At 46.1% G+C, this 18661-nt stretch overlaps 1 protein-coding gene across 7 annotated transcripts in view; it reads right to left on the bottom strand.

Moving 5' to 3' along the window:
- Positions 1-18661, bottom strand: part of EMID1 (EMI domain containing 1) — a 66452-nt gene that overhangs the window by 35683 nt on the left and 12108 nt on the right. For all 7 annotated transcript variants that reach the window (XM_063315380.1, XM_063315379.1, XM_063315381.1 and 4 more), the window contains exons 2-3: positions 12449-12562; positions 10265-10368 (exon numbers count right to left, since the gene is read on the bottom strand). In XM_063315380.1, the coding sequence (XP_063171450.1) occupies positions 10265-10368; positions 12449-12562 (218 nt within the window). The remainder of the gene's footprint in view (positions 1-10264; positions 10369-12448; positions 12563-18661) is intronic.

Raw genomic sequence — 18661 nt, 5'->3', positions numbered from 1 at the left:
AAACCCACACCCCATTTGGGGGGGGGGTAAACCAGGCTCTGCTCCCCGCCGAATGGAATTCCCAACTCCGCCATGGTGTTCACTGTTCTTCTGCCAACTTGTATTTTGAAAACCTAAAGCATTGCCCTCAGCGTGCGAACACATACATGTTTTAAAAAAAAAACAGGAACAAAACAGCTCTCCCTGCTGATTCCTTCTAGCACAGGCTGAAACATGGTCAACCCCTCTGCTTTCCAGCATTCTTAAAAAGCAAATTAAAAAAAGAGAAAGCATTCTTGGGGTCTTCCTCTTTCGCCCCAAGTAACAAGCACGAGACGCAGGGTGATGTCCCTGCAGTCAGAAAATAAAAAAGACACCTTAAGATCAGTTAAAGGCAGCAAGTAAGATTTATTTTTTGATGACGATGGGGGAAATATGTGGCCACACAGACAGATTGTAATGTTTGACTCAGAAGTACAAAATGGAGCGATGAAGGGAGGATGCAGTTTTCAAATGCTACTGACTGCTTCACTGCATCATCTTATGATTTTATTCTTTGGGTTTATGCACATTCTTTATTCAGTTCTGTGTGTTCTGTGTGATTCTACTCGTCCGGTATGCATTTTTTAAAATGGTCTCTGGTAGCAAATGGAACATCAGAAGGAAAAGTACTGCATTTGCTAAAACATCGATCACTGCAACTGCAAAGGGATGTAAGAACACCGAGGAATGTAAAATAGAGGGGGTGATGGATTTCCCCCCCCCCCAAATCTTGGAATTGCATTTTTGCAATTATGAATTTTCAGGAACGCTTCAAAAGGATCCATTTGGGTGCTGTTTATTTGTTTATTTATATTTCGAATTTCGTCACTGCCCATCTCACTCAAAGAGCGACTCTGGGCGGTTTGCAATAAAATAAAATTGGCCGGCTTGGGACTTCATTTCAGTTAATGTATCACTCAGTTCACACCCCACCAAAGAGCTGCGCTCAGGAGAGTCCTGTGCATATTGCCTCTGAAGAAAGCCACACTGATTTCAGTGGGTTTACTCCTCAGGATCCATGGCTGGGTTGGTTCATTGCCTTAAGCCACAACACAATTGGGTTGGCTGAGGTGCCGCTTGTGGTGCAAACCTGCCATTGTGGATTATAAAGCAGGGTTTCGCACGTCAGATGAATCCAGCCAACTGCAATCTACTCAACACACTAAAACAAACCAAGATTTAGCACAGTGTGTGAGTCCACTCTGAGTGTAGGCCAGAATCCATGGTCTTCAGCCCTAGCTCTTGTTGACCCACAGTGGCAGCCCTGAACCCCCCTTGGCTGAAGCTTAGTTAGTCCTCGGATGGGAGATCTCCAGGGAATACAAAAGAAATTGACAAAACACTCTGGAAGAAGGCAATGGGAAACTATTTCCACACTGTTGCCACAAAAATGGCAAGGATGTAAAACAAGAGTTAAGTTTGACGGAGTGTTTCCATCATTCATATCATATATCAGAGTCCCCCCCATAGGGGAGAGATGGGTGGTGAATAAATTTATAAAATAAATAAATAAAATTTAGGCAAGGGCATCTTAGCATCAGTTCTTTCATTCCTCAGGTTCAGGTTTAGAAACTGGACCACTGCTCAGCTTGCAAAGTTTGGTCCAAAAAGGATGCTTCCAGGTAGATGAGCAAGCATTCCCAATCTAGGTGTTGCTTTGCAGGGTACACCAGAAAGGAATCACAACCAGATGAGCTCATTCCACGTCACTGTAAAGCTACATTAACAGAATCTTGCAAGTCTGTAAGTACAATTCTCCCCGTTTCTCCTTTACAGCCCGAGAAACTAGGGAGGGTCCCTTCTGAGCCTCTTGCCCCATCCACTATTTAGCTGTGGGCTCTGCCCTCTCTTATCTGACTGTTCCTTTGGCAGCGTCTCTTGGCCCAGTCTCCCAAGGTCCTTCCCACATGCCATTACACTAGGCAAGGGAGAACTCCAAATTGGGACCATCCTGGCAGATTTGGCTGAACAAGGCAGTGCCTGTGCTGAAAGTTTCATCCATCAATTGAGAGAAGGGGCAGGAAGAGCAGGGGATTTGGAAAATATTTATTTATTTATTTTAGCAATTTTATATAGCCATCCATCTCACTAAATGTGGCTCTGGGTGGCGTACAACCAACAGCAGTTAAAAACAATATAACAACCATTAAAAACAAATAAACATAAATAAAAACAAAGTTTGTGGGAGAGTAACAACCACTTAAATGCAATGTGGCCATCTCACCGGTTAAGGTATGTTTCATCACTGGCCTCCTAAAATGGCCCCAATCTGGGGGCAAATATTTTTCCTTTTTAAAAAAAAGAACAATAGGAATCTAGGTAAACATTTTCTTTTTAAATAAAGAGTGGGACATCACAGTCATGTTCAAGATTTTTGGCTAAAGCATCAGGGCCTGGTTGGCGCATAATACTATATAAAGATCTTTATATTGACATAACAAGATAGAAATTTACAAAGTTAAAATGAGTTTGGCAACGTATCTTGCCAAGCTCCAAATGAAAGTGTTTATGAGTCAGGCTGAGGTATGGCACGAAGTCAACCAAGGTGTGATTTCGTTCTTTAGATGGCTCCGAAGAATGATTAGGTATGTTTTTGGGAAACAAGGTCCATCAAAAGCTATTAACTGTTCACTGCACCTAAACTTACTCCCTAACTTGAGATACACAATCTTGGGCACCAGCTGAGGTCCCCAAACCTTGAGCATGGTCCTCAGAGAACTTCCCAGGCTCTTACCCAATTATGTTTAATTTTTGGTCCTGGCTTTACTCGCTCCTTCTTGCAGTCGGGATCTTGGTCACCATCCAAAAACCAAGTATGGTCTGGAAAAAACACTTGTGCATTTCATCTCATGTTGCTGAGCAAAACAATGGTCAGTGTAGCTAATAAGGAATACCTTATCATCTTCACAACTCTCGTTGTGAGTTTCCAAGAGTGGATGGAGCTGAACCTTGTGGGAACTAAAGTGATGGGTCAGATGGAGACAATCCAGCAGGCACTTGTTTTTAACCACAAAAACAAGGAGGTCTGCAGTGACATATCAGTGCTTCATTCAAGCAGTGAGTGAGGCACCCCCTCTTCCAGAATACTCCATTCCATTCCTTCTCTCTGAAACAGAACCGTCAGAGCTCCCTCTCCACTGAGCACACGGCAGTCTTGATAATGGGTGAGATCATCGCTCACTTTTGCCATTTCTTCTCCTGAAGGTTCTCTTGGAGGGTTGTGCCTCTAAACCTCTGCAGTCTTCCGAGGATGCTTGTAGTTGAAACTTTGGACTGGGATAAACCTGCAGTCTGTCCCATCCCACAAGTATGACAACTCGTACCCCTCAGAGCAGACTGTTGCTCAAAGGTGGTTGAGCAGAAGGAACTGTTCAACATGAAGCCACTTGAAAAAGCAGCTGCTTCATTGAGGGCTGGACTCCAAGTGAGCAATTCTGTCCCACGATTGCTATTCCATCTCTTCCTAGCTTCTTATGAGGGCCACAGTCCAGAGGATGTTTCTTCCTTGTGTGCAGGTCTTAAGGACAGCTAATAGATGACCAGCATTGGGCTGGCTTCTACCCAGGCATGCTGTCACTTGTTTTCAGAGTTTTGGGTATTCCAGTGAGTCTTAATTGGGGCAGTGGGACCAGTTTAGGAAACCAATGTTCCTCCAATGCCAGAATCACTTGCAGCAGTACCAAAGAGGTCTTTCTAGGAAGACAACTCTATCACCACACGCAGTTTGCTGCAAGCTCAACTAGGGACAATCAGACCAAGGCACATATCCCAACAGATCCTTGGAACTGGCATGAATTATTGCCATATTCACTGTTGTCCACAAAAACCACACTTGCAGGAAAGGAAATGGGGTTCGGGGACTTCCACAGAGAAACGTGCTTGTTATTTGGATGGGTCACGCTAAAAGGAAATGGCTGTCCCCAGCTTTGTGCCCTTGCAGGTGCAATGGGTGCAAATGCCCAGAATTCCCTGCCTGTCACGTTTGCTAGGAATTCTGGGAGAGGTTGTCCAGCACATGTTGGAATGCTGGAGATGTTGGAAGAGATCTAAGGGAGAAGTCATCCAACCAGGTGGAAGGCGCCAGGCTGCCGAAAACGGTATCAAGAGCAGCTTGGATTTCAATCATTTTGCAATGGGGATGCTCAGAAAGTTGTCACCACCCATCCTTCTGTGTCTGCCTCTCTTTCTTCCTTTTTCTTTCTCTGTTTCTTTTTCTGCAAGTCTCAAGTCAGTTCAGGTCACCAGCTGGGACCCAGCGAAGAAAGGGTTGTTGATCTGCCCACTGTTCACACAAAGGCCTCCCTCAGTTGACCTCCTTCCCCTTCCCTCGGTCAGAGCTGGGATGCTGCTGAACGACGGAGTATAAATATTTGCTCTGAAAAGAGGGAAATGGAAAAGAAAAGGGGAGGGTTTCTTCACATCTCACACAGCTGGAACTGGACTCTGAAAACCGAGGGAGATATTCCAAGGGACAATGAGCAGCGCAGCCAAGGTGGGCCCCAACCCTCCCCTTAATTTTTTTTTTAATTTGTTTAGTTAGTCGATCAGCACTCCAGTTTGGACGGATAGCCTGCAGATGGATCATGATATTCATCGGGTAAAATGCACACAAAGCAATGCCCATTAAGAACAGACATGTGCAAACCTGCAAACCTAAAACCATGATGTAAAAAACCCCCCAGCTTCGTTCAATTAAACAAAAGCTTCTGGCTATCTCTCCCCTCTATGGACCACATTGAGAAAGCCTGAGTTTTAACCTTAAGCCTGAATGCTGAGAACATGATGTGCCTTGTCCTAGATCAGCAGCTTCAAGATGTGTGGACTTCAACTTCCAGAATTCCCCAGCCAGCAGGTTTGTCCTTCCATCAGCCAGAATCTAGATCCTTCTCTTCTTAAAAGGCGTCCTTTAATACAGATGTCTCTCTAAATGGCAGAGGGGTTCAGGAGACCTCAGGAAGCAGAAGGAACTGGCAAGGAAATGGGACGGGCTGCACAGATGCTGGGAAAGGCAGTGTTGCTCATCCAGCAAGAGAGGTTAATAAACAGGAAAAACTTCCTGAGCGCTTCCTGAGCCATCCCCAACCTGCGTCACTGAAAGGCTGACGTCACACGGATGGCCAACATGGAAGGGCGAACAAACAAAGATGGGGAGTGGGATTTGCCCGCCTCCTGCCTCAGCACCCTCAGTTCTCTGCAGCCACAGGATAGTGGACCTGAGGGCCAACGGAGGCAGGAAAATCCCCAGTTAGGAGTTTAATGCATCTGCAATAAGACTCTCCGGCCCAGAAGCCAGCAGGAGGACCTGCTCATCTTCAGGGAAGGGGATTGCAGGACTACAGAAACAGCCCAGGCAGGCGTCAGATCACAATCCAGGAGTATGCTAGCCATGCGAGGTAGTCCAGACAAGAAGCTCAGACCATATTTTTTTTAACCCATTCAATCGTGTCCGATTCTCGGAGACTGCCTGGACAAGCCCCTGCAGTTTTCTTGGCAAGGTTTTTCAGAAGAGGTTTGCTTCCTTCCTAGGGCTGAGAGAGAAGGGCTGGCTTAAGGCCACGCAGCTGGCTTTGTGCCCAAGGCGGGACTAGAACTCACATTCTCCTAGTTTCCAACCTGGTGCCTGAACCATGACACCAAACGGGCTCTCTAATACTACTAACGCTACCTTTATTGTAAAGTTACATTAACAGAATCTTGCAAGGCTGAAAGTATTTCTCCCCTCCTTTCCTTTTACTCTCCGGAAAACTAGGGAGGGTCCCTTCGGAAACGCTTCCCATGCCCCTTTTCCTTCTGTGGGCTGAGATACCTTTTAACATGATGGCTGTCCAGTCTGTGCCTCTCCCTCCTTTCTCCCAGAGGGCTCACCCGTCAAGTGCCGGTGCCCCCCAGCCAGCCCTACCTCGCCAGCAGCCATCCGAGCCGCTCTCCCATCCTTCCCTCGCCACCAATTGCTGTTACGAGATTTCAAATTTCAGCCTTGGTTCCAAAGCAGCCAATCACCACTTGCCCATTGGGCATTGCCGCCAGCTGATTGGGTGCATGGGCCAGAGGGAGGTGGGAAAGACGGCAGGGATACCGCCCTGCCATCTTCCCTTGCACCATGCAACCCACAGGTTTCTGGGGAGTGTAGTCAGAAGGCACGGTGGTGCTGAAGCAGCCACAACTTTGCCAAATTTCAATCCCACGGGAGTCATGGGTCCTGGATTTTGGATGCATTCTGTAAGTTAGCCCTTTTGAGGTACTTGGTTCAAAAATTGTTGCCCTATGATGCACTGTTTTGCCCAACTGAAGATTACACACAAACAGACACAAGAGTTTTAGTAATATATAGATTATATAGATAAATTCAAGGATGTTTGACAGCAGCTGCAGGTTGGTTTATCTTTTTAACTGTTTTGTTTATTATTTATTGGTGTTATGAACAGATGTTATTGATAATTCACAGTGTATCTTGTAAGCCACTTGGAATTGAACGAGTAGGCAGCAGATACATTTTGATTGATGGATGATGGATGATGGATAGATGGATTTTGGCTTAAGCACCAGTTGAGAATCACAGCCCCCGGTGGGAATTGTAGCTTAACACTCTTCTCTGTGGAAAGTAATTTCAAAAGCTACTTCGGTTTAATGAAACTAAAGAACAGTTATTCAGCTACCGAAGACCTGGCTATCTTTACATCAGCACAGCCAGAAGGCCCTGGAAGTAAAAAGTCCTTAATTGCCCCCAATTCTCAGACACACCAAGAACTGGGGTGGGTCCTTCAAAGGAGCAGTGCCCTTAACCAAGACAAGAGCAAGCCAATCTGCCTGCTTTTCTCTCTCCCACTTCCCTGGGCTGGCCTCCCTTCTCCTGCCAACTGCCAAGTTCCACCTGGGAATATCCATCTACGGGGTAAGATTTCCTCAGAATGGGATTTCACACCAGGTGTCCACTCGACGTTCTGGATCAGATTTCCTGCCTGGCTGCCGCTTTGTGTGATTCTGAGCTAAGCCAAGTGTTACTGAGCTGAAACCAAGAAGTTTTTTAGACCTTAGAAAGCAAGGGGTTCAGACAGTGCATTAGGCCGTGGCTTAGTTATGGTTTATTGAATAAGCCATGATTGTGTGATTAGGTTTATGGCCCAGGGTGGTTTCATACCAATCTTCTTCAGTGTGGTGAGATGGCACTTCAGTTCCCAGAATTTTTAGCTAGAATGGCCACTGGAGCTTGGAGAAACCTAGTTTAGCAGGTAGTGTGAAACCTGACCCAGCATGGAACCATTCATTGCAGTAAGCCATGGTTTAACTGTGGCACGTGGCTGACCCTGCAACTGGTAGGCTCACACATGCTAAGCTGTGAGCTATGGTTTGTAAACAACAATGGGTGGGTTTGCACACAATGTTCAGACAACTCCAGTTTGGCCTAGTGGTTAAGGTGCTGGGCTAGAAACCAGGAGGCTGTGAGTTCTAGTCCTGCCTTGGGCATGGAAGCCGGCTGAGTGACCTTGGGCCACTCCCTCTCTCTTAGCCCAACTCACCTCACAGGGTTGTTGTTGTGGGGAAAATAGGAGGAGGAAGGAGCGTTAGGTATGTTTGCCGCCTTGAGTTATTTATAAAAATAATAAAGCCGGGATAGAAAGTAAATAACCCCCCCCCCCAAACTAATCCATGCTATGGCTTACTATAATGTGATTCCACCTCTCTCTCTCCCCTTCTTGCACACACACACAAAAATAAACTTCATGCTAAAGTGATCCTGGTTCTAGAGTCAGACAAGGGATGGCTTCAACAACCTGTGTAAAAATACGTACATTAAATGCATGCACGGAGATTGATTGATTCACTGTTCTTTTTGGCTTTCTGTGTGTCTATCCTGCATTAATCTACTTCTTGCACCAAAAAGGTACAGGAAAATGCCTATTTAAATATCTATTTGTGAACGTATCTGTCACAAAATTATTTTCTCCCCAAGGGCATCTCATTTTATCCTATAATCCACACTTCACTTAGCTGACCTGCAGAAGCTTTCAATTGAGGTTTGCACTTTTTTAAGCCAAGAAATGCAAAATTCCAAGACTAGGTACCCTTCCCTTAACTGCATTCCTGTTGGTATTTCAGGTTGTTGTGCAAGGAGCAAACCACAGAGACGCCAGGTAGCCTGGTTACCGTGGTAACAAGTAGTTTTCTTAAGTGGCACGGTGATAAAGTCAGGCCTCATTTGGTTAACCGTTCAATGACCTTATATGGGAAACCGAAACCATCCCGACTTCCTTGCTTAATTTGCATTTAAATAAGCCAGCTCTGCCAGAGCCAGCCCTTCCCTCCTCCTGTTTGTAACCTCTCTTGCTTGTAACTTCTTGCTCAGCACATGTGCGTGTGTATGAGCTTGTAAATATGTTTCTTTGTATTTAAGAAGCTGTTGAGCCCATCCAGCTCTGGATGAGGAAACTGTTTATGTTTTATGCTTTCTTTAAATACGCTTATTTTTATAGAAATCCCTGGTGTGTTCTTTCTGATCTCTCGGGCCAAACGCTTTCCAGCGCTCTGCGCAAACGCCAACAATTCCAGCACTGCATCACTTGGTTCTAAAATGTGGTCTGAACGAAACACAGAAGCGCCTCCTGCCAGGCTAACAAGTTCATTTCCGCTGGGCACAGAGCGGGGAGCGTTGCTCTGAAGGATCACGCCCCTCCAGTCGGTCCCTAGAAAACGTTGGGCCAAATCCGCTCATCTCAACTCCTTAGTGATTGTCATTTCAGAATGTCACCCACAGCCACAAAGCCTTCTGGGGGAGGGGGAAGGAACAGTCCAAGACGGCGGTTTAACACGACAAAGCCCTTGTTCCGAAGCCCACCTCGAGGAGAACCAAATATCCTTACGAGACCTCAGATCTTGGATTAGAGATGACCTTGGTCCCAAAGCAGGACATCCAGACGGGGCACCAAAACTCTGTTTCTCTCCCGGTTTTTTCTCTGATCTTTCTATAGCCCTGAGAAATTTTCACAGGCCCCATTCTGAGCAACGTTCAGTGTTCCACGGTTGAAATGAGTGCTCCCGTTCTCACTTCCTTTCTGGCAATAAGGTCAAGGGATGGGGTGATTGACTTCTCCGTTCATTCAGCCCCAGCAAAATGGCCACTTAACTTCCTTGGCCGTAGAAAATATTATTTCTTGCAATCGGGCCACAAGGGTCATGGAACGGCTGGTCACGGAGCCGTTGCTGCAAGGATGGCCTCGGCCACAGGACTTCCTTCCGCTCCTGTCATACCCCAGCAACAGATGTTTCATAGTGAGGACAAATGCAGTATTAAAGACACGCGCGCTGCTTTTTATTCTTACGTGACATCTGCCTTCATCCTTCAGTGCTGAGACACACTCCATTTGCTTCTGCAAACAGTGGCCAGCCTTGAGAGCTATAGCAGGGGGACTAATACTTCTAACCATAAGCTCTAAACGTCTTCTGAGATCGTATACACCGTTAGAAAAATTCAGAAACAGGCTTCATTTTTTTCTATGACATTAAAACTCCGGTATTCTCGCACCACTTGGGACACGAGACTGCTACCAGGTTGGTTCCCGGAGGGCAGCAGGCAGACCCACCTCACCCAACCTTCCCGTTTTCCTCCTTCCTGTGTAACATCTTGAGCAGGGAGCTATTTCTGCTTGAGGACCTCCACAAAGCATCATAAACCATATAAACGATAACAGAACATTATGTGGTCGGGTAAGACAAAGGATAAACAAATAGAAACCACAGTCTGTACATTCTGTTCTCAGAAAGCCCTTCTCCCTGGCAATTGCACCCCCCGCATATAGTTGTGTGCCAGAAACTCACCTCTATGCTCTTTCTCCCCCACCTCACAAGATACACATGCAGGTGGTCCTCACTTAACAACCACGATGGGGACCAGAGTTTTGGTTGCTAAGCAAAGCGGTCAGTAAGCGAATCTGACCTGATTTTATGACCTTTTTGTGGTGGTCGTTAAGCGAACCACCATGGGCATTAAGTGAACCATGTGGTTGTTAAGCAAATCATGCATTTCCCCATTGATTTTGGTTGCCAGAAGCCAGCCGGGAAGATCAAAAATGGCGATGACGTGACCACACGACGGTGCGACGGTCATAAATGTGAACTGGTTGCCAAGTGCCCAAATTGTGATCATGTGACTGGGGGGACTGTCACTAAATGAATGGTTGTTAAAGGAGGACTACCTGTGCCTTGCAACGCTCACACCCGGTCCCAGATCCTGCTCGCTGGCCTGTACCTGCATCGCAGTTTGCTCCTGAATGCCCAGGGCAGCATCTCCACTCCAGAGCTGTGACTGTCTTGTACGCCTGCTTGTATGTCGGTCTGATCACTGTCCTGTAGCTGGAGGACAAACACAAGAATGAGCAACTTCAGGAGATGGGAGCAGCCGGGGAAAAGCGGGGTGGGACTTGAAAGGGAGAGCAGGAACAGAGCGCTTGGAGCAGTGTTTTTCAAACCTGGCACCTTTAAGACGGGTGGACTTCAACTCCCAGAATTCCCCAGCCAGCATTTGTGGACTTCAACTCCCGGAATTTCCCAGAGCTGAAGTCCACACATCAAAGTTGCCAAGTTTGAGAAACACTGATTTAGAGCAAAACAGAACCAACAAGCAAAGAGGAGGCTAAGTTGTCTTAAAGTTGGGATGAACAACTTTTTTTTTCCAATAGAAGAGAATCTCTGTAGCTCAGGGTTGAACTGTGAGGTCCTTGGTGCCCTCTGAGCCTGGTTGTTTTCTTGCAGACCTTTCATTACCCAACCGGGTGGCATCATCAGCGCATCGTAAGCACCGATGATGCTACCTATTCGGGTCACGAAACATCTGCAAGCCATCAACCAAGCTCAGAGAGCACCAAGGACCCCACAACTTTTTTTTGCCAGTGGCTGCACTTCTTATTTTCATTATTTTTGGCCTACTGAGAGCCAGAGGGGGCTAGAAGTGCGTAGGACAGGACTTTTTTCCCCTTTAGGGGATCTTTAACAAAACCAGAAAGTAGTCAGAGGTGAAGTGCATCTATTTGCAGTTTAAATTATCCCAACCCTCACAAAAGGGGGAAAAAATCATAGTGGTTTGCCACTCAGGTTTAGTGAGGGGGTCCTCAGAAGCTCAGATGAGATTGGGGGCTGCAGGTTTCTCCACACTGGTCTTGAGGAGGACTTCCTGATGGAGACCCTCAAGGGCAACTGATGCTGGATGTGAGATGGGAAGCCAGAAAGCTCCAAGATCTAGTGTCAGAGGCTGCAGAGGACGGGAAGATCTAGAACAGGGAATCATCCCGCTTCCCACCCTTCCCTTCCATCCCACGGGGAGACCTCAGGTGGGAACTCTTCCCGAGGACTTCTTAAAATTGGGAAATGGAGGCAGCCATGGAAAGATTTATGGGAAATCTATGGGAAAGATTAACAGGAAAATAAAAATGCCACCAGCAGAAGCCAGTTCCAACAAAGTCAGCTCAAAGACATCAAGACAAGTTCAAAGGAAATTCTCAAATATCTTGAGAATAGGGTTGTAATACAGGAGCCTCTTGGCAAAGGAAGAAAACTCTTGAGAAACGCCAGAGCGGATGGGTCAGCCAGAGAAAAGAAACTGTGCTCCCCTTCAGCTCATTCCAAATGCAAAAGTATTCAAATCAACAAATCCCCATTGTAAAAACCACCTAATCTTCACAAGCTCTACAAAGACGAGTAAGGCCAGATTTTCAGAAACAGAACAAGCTCAGCTTGCTACAGTTTATGCACAGAGGACATCCAGAAGAAAGCAGAGGTCCTCTGGGGGTTTAGAGCTGCTCAAAACCTGGGACTAAGCACTGGACTTTTTTCAACCTCTTCATCTCCAGAAAAACCTTTCTAAAAACTATTAAAAATTACTTTTCGAAGTTCCTCTTTCTCCAAGCTGGTCTCCTTCTGGGATCCTGGCAGAGGTCCATGAAGATAATGGATTCCTCCTTGTAAAACCAATGAACTTTCCCAAAGCATCTAATTCTGCTTGACCAGCCTTGGTGCTTACAAAAGCAGCAGCTGATGTTCATTCAGTGTGGGCAGGGGGGCAGTTACAGCTCTTATATCTGAGCAGGTCTGAGAGTGTTTGTTCCTTCTTGTGTCTCCCAAATAGGTTGGACTTCACCTCCTAAAATCCCCAGCCAGCATTGGCTAGGTGCTACATTAACTGAGTCCCTCTGGTGGGAGGAGATGGGCGGTGACGAATTTGATAGATAGATAGATAGATAGATAGATAGATAGATAGATAGATAGATAGATAGATAGATAGATAGATCGAAAGAAGATAACTGAAGTCCAGCACATCTGAGGGAAGTAGATAGAAGCAGGCTTCTACAACTCGGTTTTTGTGTTGGAAAGGTGAGAAGACATGGTGAGCATGAGGGTTTGGGAGATGTTAATGTCCCTCTTTCTGTTGAGTCCTCACCTGCCCCCTGAACAGCTCATAGGCCAGCGACAGCTTTGGAAAACTCTCTGGAGATAGGTGCCATTTTGGATGTGGCAGGAAACCGTCTTGGTGACTGTGTACGAACACCAGTTTCTGAAAGAGGCCACACAACACAGGACGTCAACAAGCGCAACCATTCCCAAGCCATTCTAATTTCATGCAGAGCGTGACAGCATCATCCAAACCCTTTGAAGATCACCACAACCCCTGTGGGTTGGCAACATGGTGCCTCAGGCACATCGCCCACAGATCCATGCCTGAGATGAAGTCTGCAAGACTTCTAACCTAAAAATAATTTCGATTTAAAGAAAGGAGTTACAGTCTTGGGAGGTCACCAAATCTCGTAACATTCTAGGAATTCTAGCCAGGAACCTTGTAAAATTTGGGGCCAGTTAGCAAATTCTTGCTAGATTTCAGATGGAATGCCAGCATCTAATAAGATGAGATGTTCTTGCAAGATTTTGACTACTGAAATATATGTTTGTTTGTGGGCACTTCCGGTGACATCTGGACCCCATGTTAGAAATCAGTGGACTAGGACAGTCATAACTCAAAAGCAGCAGTCAATAGTCCTCATTTTTGCACATGTTAGAAAATGGGTGCATCCTGGAGCCTCCAAGGGCACACCTATCCTTCCTGTGGAAACTGCCACCAAAGTGTGCTTTTAATGCAGCAAAAAGGCCCAACAATTAAAAACACAGAGAATTAACAAGCACTGCTATTCGTTTCAGTTCAATTAACTCAAATGCAATTTTTCTCCAAGCCTCAGCCACATAATCTTTGTGTGTCCCCGCATCCCCACAGTGCTGACATTCAGCCTTTCACCCTTGAAAAAGATAATGTAAAAGCCAGTGATTAAGTGCTGTGTGGGAAAAAGGATGCTGGCTTGATAAGCTTTGGTTTGTTTACGGAACATATTTATGCTCTGCTCTTCAGCCAGAAAAATTCTCCTAGAGCTTGTAAATTAATCCATAGACGGCTGTGAATGCCAGCCTATGGCTAACCTATGGCTAATTCAGTTATGATTTCCTAAATTGACCCAATTCCAAGTTATTAAACAATGGTGGTGCCTTACTCAACAAACCATGATTAAACAAACCACAGATTACTGCAATGTGGAAACCCACTCCATTTGTCCATGCATCTCCAAAGCCAGCAGACACACACCCACAGAGCTTGGCTCATGATGTAATGGTATATGAGAAAGACCTTGGGAGATGGGGAAGAGATGCTGCCTAGGGAACAGTCAGATAAGAGAGGGCAAAGCCTGCAGCTGCACAATGGGTGGAGAAAGAGGCTCAGGAGGGATCCTCCCTAGTTTCTCGGCCTGTAGAGGAGGTAGGGGGAGAATTGTACTTTCAGACTTTCAAGATTCTGTCAATGTAGCCTTACAATAAAGTAGAATTAGCTCATCTGGTTGTGTTTCCTGTCCGGCCTACCTGGGAAGACTGACATCAATCTTGCAATTCTGAAAGTACAACTCTCCTGTCTCTTTTACAGCTAAATATCAAGGTCCAAACTGTTAGTTACCTAACAGGTAGAGTTGAAGTGGCTGTTGGTGATAGTGGATAGCTGTAATGGTATGTGAGTATGTGAGAAAGACCTTGGGAGACGGGGAAGAGATGCTGCCTAGGGAACAGTCAGATAAGAGAGGGCAAAGCCTGCAGCTGCACAATGGGCAAAGAAAGAGACCCAGAAGGGACCTTCCTTAGTTTCTCAGGCTGTAAAGGAGATGGGGGGAGATTTGTACCTTCAGACTTGCAAGATTCTGTTAATGTAACTTTACAATAAAGTAGAATTAGCTCATCTGGTTGTGTTTCCGGCCTGGTCTACCTGGGAAGGCTGACACATGCTGGCGGAAATCTTAGGTTTCATTTGCCATTTTCACGAAGCTTATCAAACCCTATTTTTCAGTTTCCTCCACCCAAACTTCTTTGCAATCCTTGTAGGTACACAGTCCAATTTGGCTCTCATTTTTATTTCCTTGCTTTCCAAGAAAGAAAATCCAAGGCAGGATCTTGGGATCTCCCTGGGAGGGACTGACCCATTCAGACCCCCTGGGATCAAATCCCTGTTGCTTAGCCAAAACAAAGGGCGTCTTTTTCTGACACACAAGCAGCAGCTCGCCCCAGCCAAGGAAGCCTCATCGTGAATTGCTGAAGGCACCCATTGTTGGTATGGAACTGCCGGGCTGTTTGCCATTTGGGCCAAAAGGAGGAGATGTGGGTGCCCATGCGGGTGGGTGCCCGCCATGCAGGGGATGGCTGAAAGGAAACGTGGAAAGGTTGAAAAAAGCCTGATTTATGGTTTTGATGACTAGACGGGACAGATTATAAAAGAAGAGTAATATGATGTACTGTTAGAGAGAGAAATTAAGATATATGGCACTTATAACTGCAGTGAAGAATATCGGAAGCCACTTCTTTACATCTTTCTTTCTTTTCTATTTTTCCTCAACTTTTTTTCTTTTCTTGCACTTTCTGCTTTTTCTTTCATTTCTTTCTTTTCCCTTTTTCTTTTTTATTTTATATTGGTTTGTGCTAGCTTTTATCTTCTTGTTTAAAAGCTTTAATAAAAATTATTTTTTAAAAAATCCTTTCTGACCCCTACGTGGTATGTGTCTTTCTCAACCTCGGGTCCTCTGCCAGAGGCCTGGGAGTTTGAGGGTTCTGCACAGTATCTCAGCTGTTCCTAGCCCTGCAGTCTTCTGGACAGAGAGCTTGGATGTGGCTCCTGGGATCTGTTGGAGCTCCTCTCCCAGCTTGGGAGTCACGGCCCCGAGTGCCCCTACCACCCCTGGGACCACTTTGGCCTTTACTTCCCATATCCTCTCCAGTTCTTCCTTCAGGCCCTGGTCCTTCTCCAGCTTCTTATCCTCCTTCCTCCTGATGTTGCTGTCTCTCTCTCTCTTGCTGCCAAGTTCTGATCTGGAGAGGTCTGTAATTTTCCATGCCGGGGTCATCAATCCCTGAATGGAAGGCCGGAGAAAGGAAACGCTCCAGCTCCCCATGGGGGGTGCGCATGACCCAGGGGTGCACCTCTCTCCATCTCTCCAGCACTGCAAACTTGGGGTGTCACATGTCTCTCTTGGCCACCGGTAACATTGCATTAGCAGGCTAGAAGTCTGGTTTCAAACCACGCTGCCATCGAAACGGAGCCCCTGCTCGCTTTGATGCGGTTGTCCAAACAGTTCCTATTTATCAAAGGAAATCCCAGTGCGTGGGGAATAGAGCACATCCTGTTAATCAGCCCCTTATTTGGAGTTTAGTTTCTTTTTTAGACCCATTGATTCAGACCTGGGGGTGGGGGGAGCATTCAGCAAGGTCAGCACAGGACTGCCAGATCCATGAACACCGGGCACTAAGTTCCAACTTCCTACAGCCCTAACAGGAGGCATTCAATAAAAATTGGGAGGAAGGCAGAAAGGTTGCACTCATCCAACTGCCTGGCACCACAACTGATGCTGAGAAGGTGCCAAAGAATTTCTTCCAGCCTCTTGCCATTGAAATAACTTTCCCCTTTGTGCTGTGAGGAAGAAAGACAGCTGGCGGGAGCCAAACAGCCCATAAACCAAGCTGGCTGGGGAACTCTGGGAGTTGAAGTCCACACATCTTCAAGTTGCTAAGGTTGAGAAACACTGATCCAGTGTAATGGTATGTGGGAAAGACCTTGGGAGAGGGGGCGAAGAGATGCTGCCAAGGGAACAGTCAGATAAGAGACAGCTTAGTCCACAGCTGGATAGTGGGCAGGGCAAGAGGCTCAGAGGGGATCTTCCTTAGCTGCTCGGGCTGTAAAGGAGACAGCAGGACGACTGCACTTTCAGACTTGCAAAGTTCTGTAAATGTAGCTTTACAATAAAGTCGAATTAACTTATCTGATGGTGTTTCCTGTCTGGTTTACCTGGAAGGGCTGACATCTAGGCTGCACTGCCGGGATTTCAGCCTTTATCTTTCAGCTCCACCATAGTTTCTGGAAATTGAGCCCTCCCTTACCTAGGAGCAGATCTGTAAGAGTAGGAAAGACTGGGAGTTCTCTATAAACATGCACAAGGTTGCACTGCTCGTTTCTGGTGCTGTCCTGATCTGGTGTCCTGCAGAGACCCTGAAATTTTAATTGTCGTAGTCCAGAGTCATGGAGATAGTTAGTCAAGCACACTTGGAAGCCACCAATAGCGCTTGCAGACAAACACTGGCTGAGATCACGCAATATTTAACCACGGGTAAACAAGCAACGGGACGCGGTGGCGCTGCAGGTTAAACCGCTGAGCTGCTGAGCTTGCCGATCGGAAGGTCAGCAGTTCGAATCCGCATGACGGGTGAGCTCCCGTTGCTAGTCCCAGCTCCTGCCAACCTAGCAGTTCGAAAACATGCCAATGTGAGTAGATTAATAGGTACCGATTCGGCGGGCAGGTAACGGCGTTCCGTGTAGTCATGCCGGCCACACGACCATGGAAGTGTCTACGGACAAATGCCGGCTCTTCGGCTTTGAGACAGAGATGAGCACCGTCCCCTAGAGTCAGACATGACTGGACTTAATGTCAAGGGAAGCCTTTACCTTTACCTTAAACAAGCAACAGCTGCATTTCTACAACATGAAATGCCCAAACAATTAAATTGTCTCATGGCTTGTTCACAATGAGCTAAGATAATGGTTGGGTGCCCCCAACACGCTCCAGCACAACCCACTAGTTGAGCATAAATCCAGAGCCTAAGTGGCGTACAAGGGACATCCATCTGGAATACTGCCTTAAAGATCTGAAGGTTGGAGATTTTTCCTAAGGCATCTTTCACTGAAGGACACATGAGGGAGACAACTGAGAAAATACAGTAAATATGGTTGCAGAAACAAGACATGGACGGTAGGTCCCTGGAAAGATTATTGTATAACTAGGATTGGAGCAGACTCTTCATGAGAAATACAGGTAGTCCTCATTTAGCGACTGCCTCATGTAGCAACCATTCACAGTTATAACAGTGATGAAAAAGTAACTGTATGACCAATCCTCGCATTTATGACCTTCACAAGTCTGCAAAGCAAAGGGAAGCTGAAATAAGATTGTAAGCACAGTCGTGGTTTCACTTAGTGGCTGCTTTGCTTAATGACTGAGTTGCCAGTCCCAATTGTGGTCACTAAACGAGGACTACCTCTACTCACAACTATGGGAGGGGTTTAATTTAGAAACTGTCAACAGAGGATGCAGGGATGGTAGGGATAAAGTCATGGCTGCATACATACGAACAATCAGGTAAAGACCAAGGAGCTGCATTCCTGAAACAGATGAAGCTTAGTAAATTTTAAACTTTTTGCAGCCTAAGTGTGTTGCATAAAACCAGTTGGTTCTCTAGTTTGTAATTCGATGTATTATGGGAACCAAGAAAATGGGAGATCTGAAAGCTTCTCATGTAAGTGTAACCTAGGTGCAGTGAAAAAGGACAAAAGTAATTTTTTCTAGATACCCTAATCCAGGGTTTCTCAGCCAGGGTTCCGTGGCACCCTCGGGTTCCACAAGAGGCCCCTAGGGGTTCCCTGGGACGATTCATTTAAAAAATTATTTCAAATTCCGGCAACTTCACATTAAAGAGGTATGTTTCATTCTTTATTTTCAGTTTAAGAACACTGTTAATGCTTATATACAGGCCAAACCATGAAACAAATGTAATAATTTTGTAATTTCTGGCCTACTTGTGAGCCTGAATGTGCAGGGGTTCCCCAAGGCCTGAAAAATATTTCAAGGGTTCCTCCAGGGTCAAAAGGTTGAGAAGGGCTGTGTTTTTGTTCCAGGCAGAGTGTGCTGTTAATCAAGAAATGAGCTAGAACATTAAAAGGGACACCCTTACAGTACAGAACAGAAAAGGCTCAGTGGCCTTTCTTCACCACTATGGCAACCCTAAGAGTATTCTGAGGCTAAGAGCAAGCAGCCTTGTGTGGACCAAGGTCCTTATTTGATTTTGACTAAGTCAGAAGTGGAAACCTGGCATGGCCACCCAAAGGGGGAAGAAAAGGATCAGTGCTAATATTGGCATATTTCAAACCCAGGTCAACTGGATTTTCGAAACTCGTTAGCCGCTCTTCAGGTTTTTCCAACGCTGCTGATGACACATTATAATCGCCAGGCGAACTTCCTGAGCCACAATTAACATGCCCAGTGTAAACAAACACATTAAAGAAAACGGACAAGAAAATTAAACAAGA

Source organism: Candoia aspera, chromosome 15 (assembly GCF_035149785.1).
Source record: "Candoia aspera isolate rCanAsp1 chromosome 15, rCanAsp1.hap2, whole genome shotgun sequence".
In the NCBI taxonomy this organism is placed as follows: domain Eukaryota; kingdom Metazoa; phylum Chordata; class Lepidosauria; order Squamata; family Boidae; genus Candoia; species Candoia aspera.
Note: the sequence above shows the minus strand (reverse complement) of the source record. Positions and strands in the feature narration are given on the sequence as shown.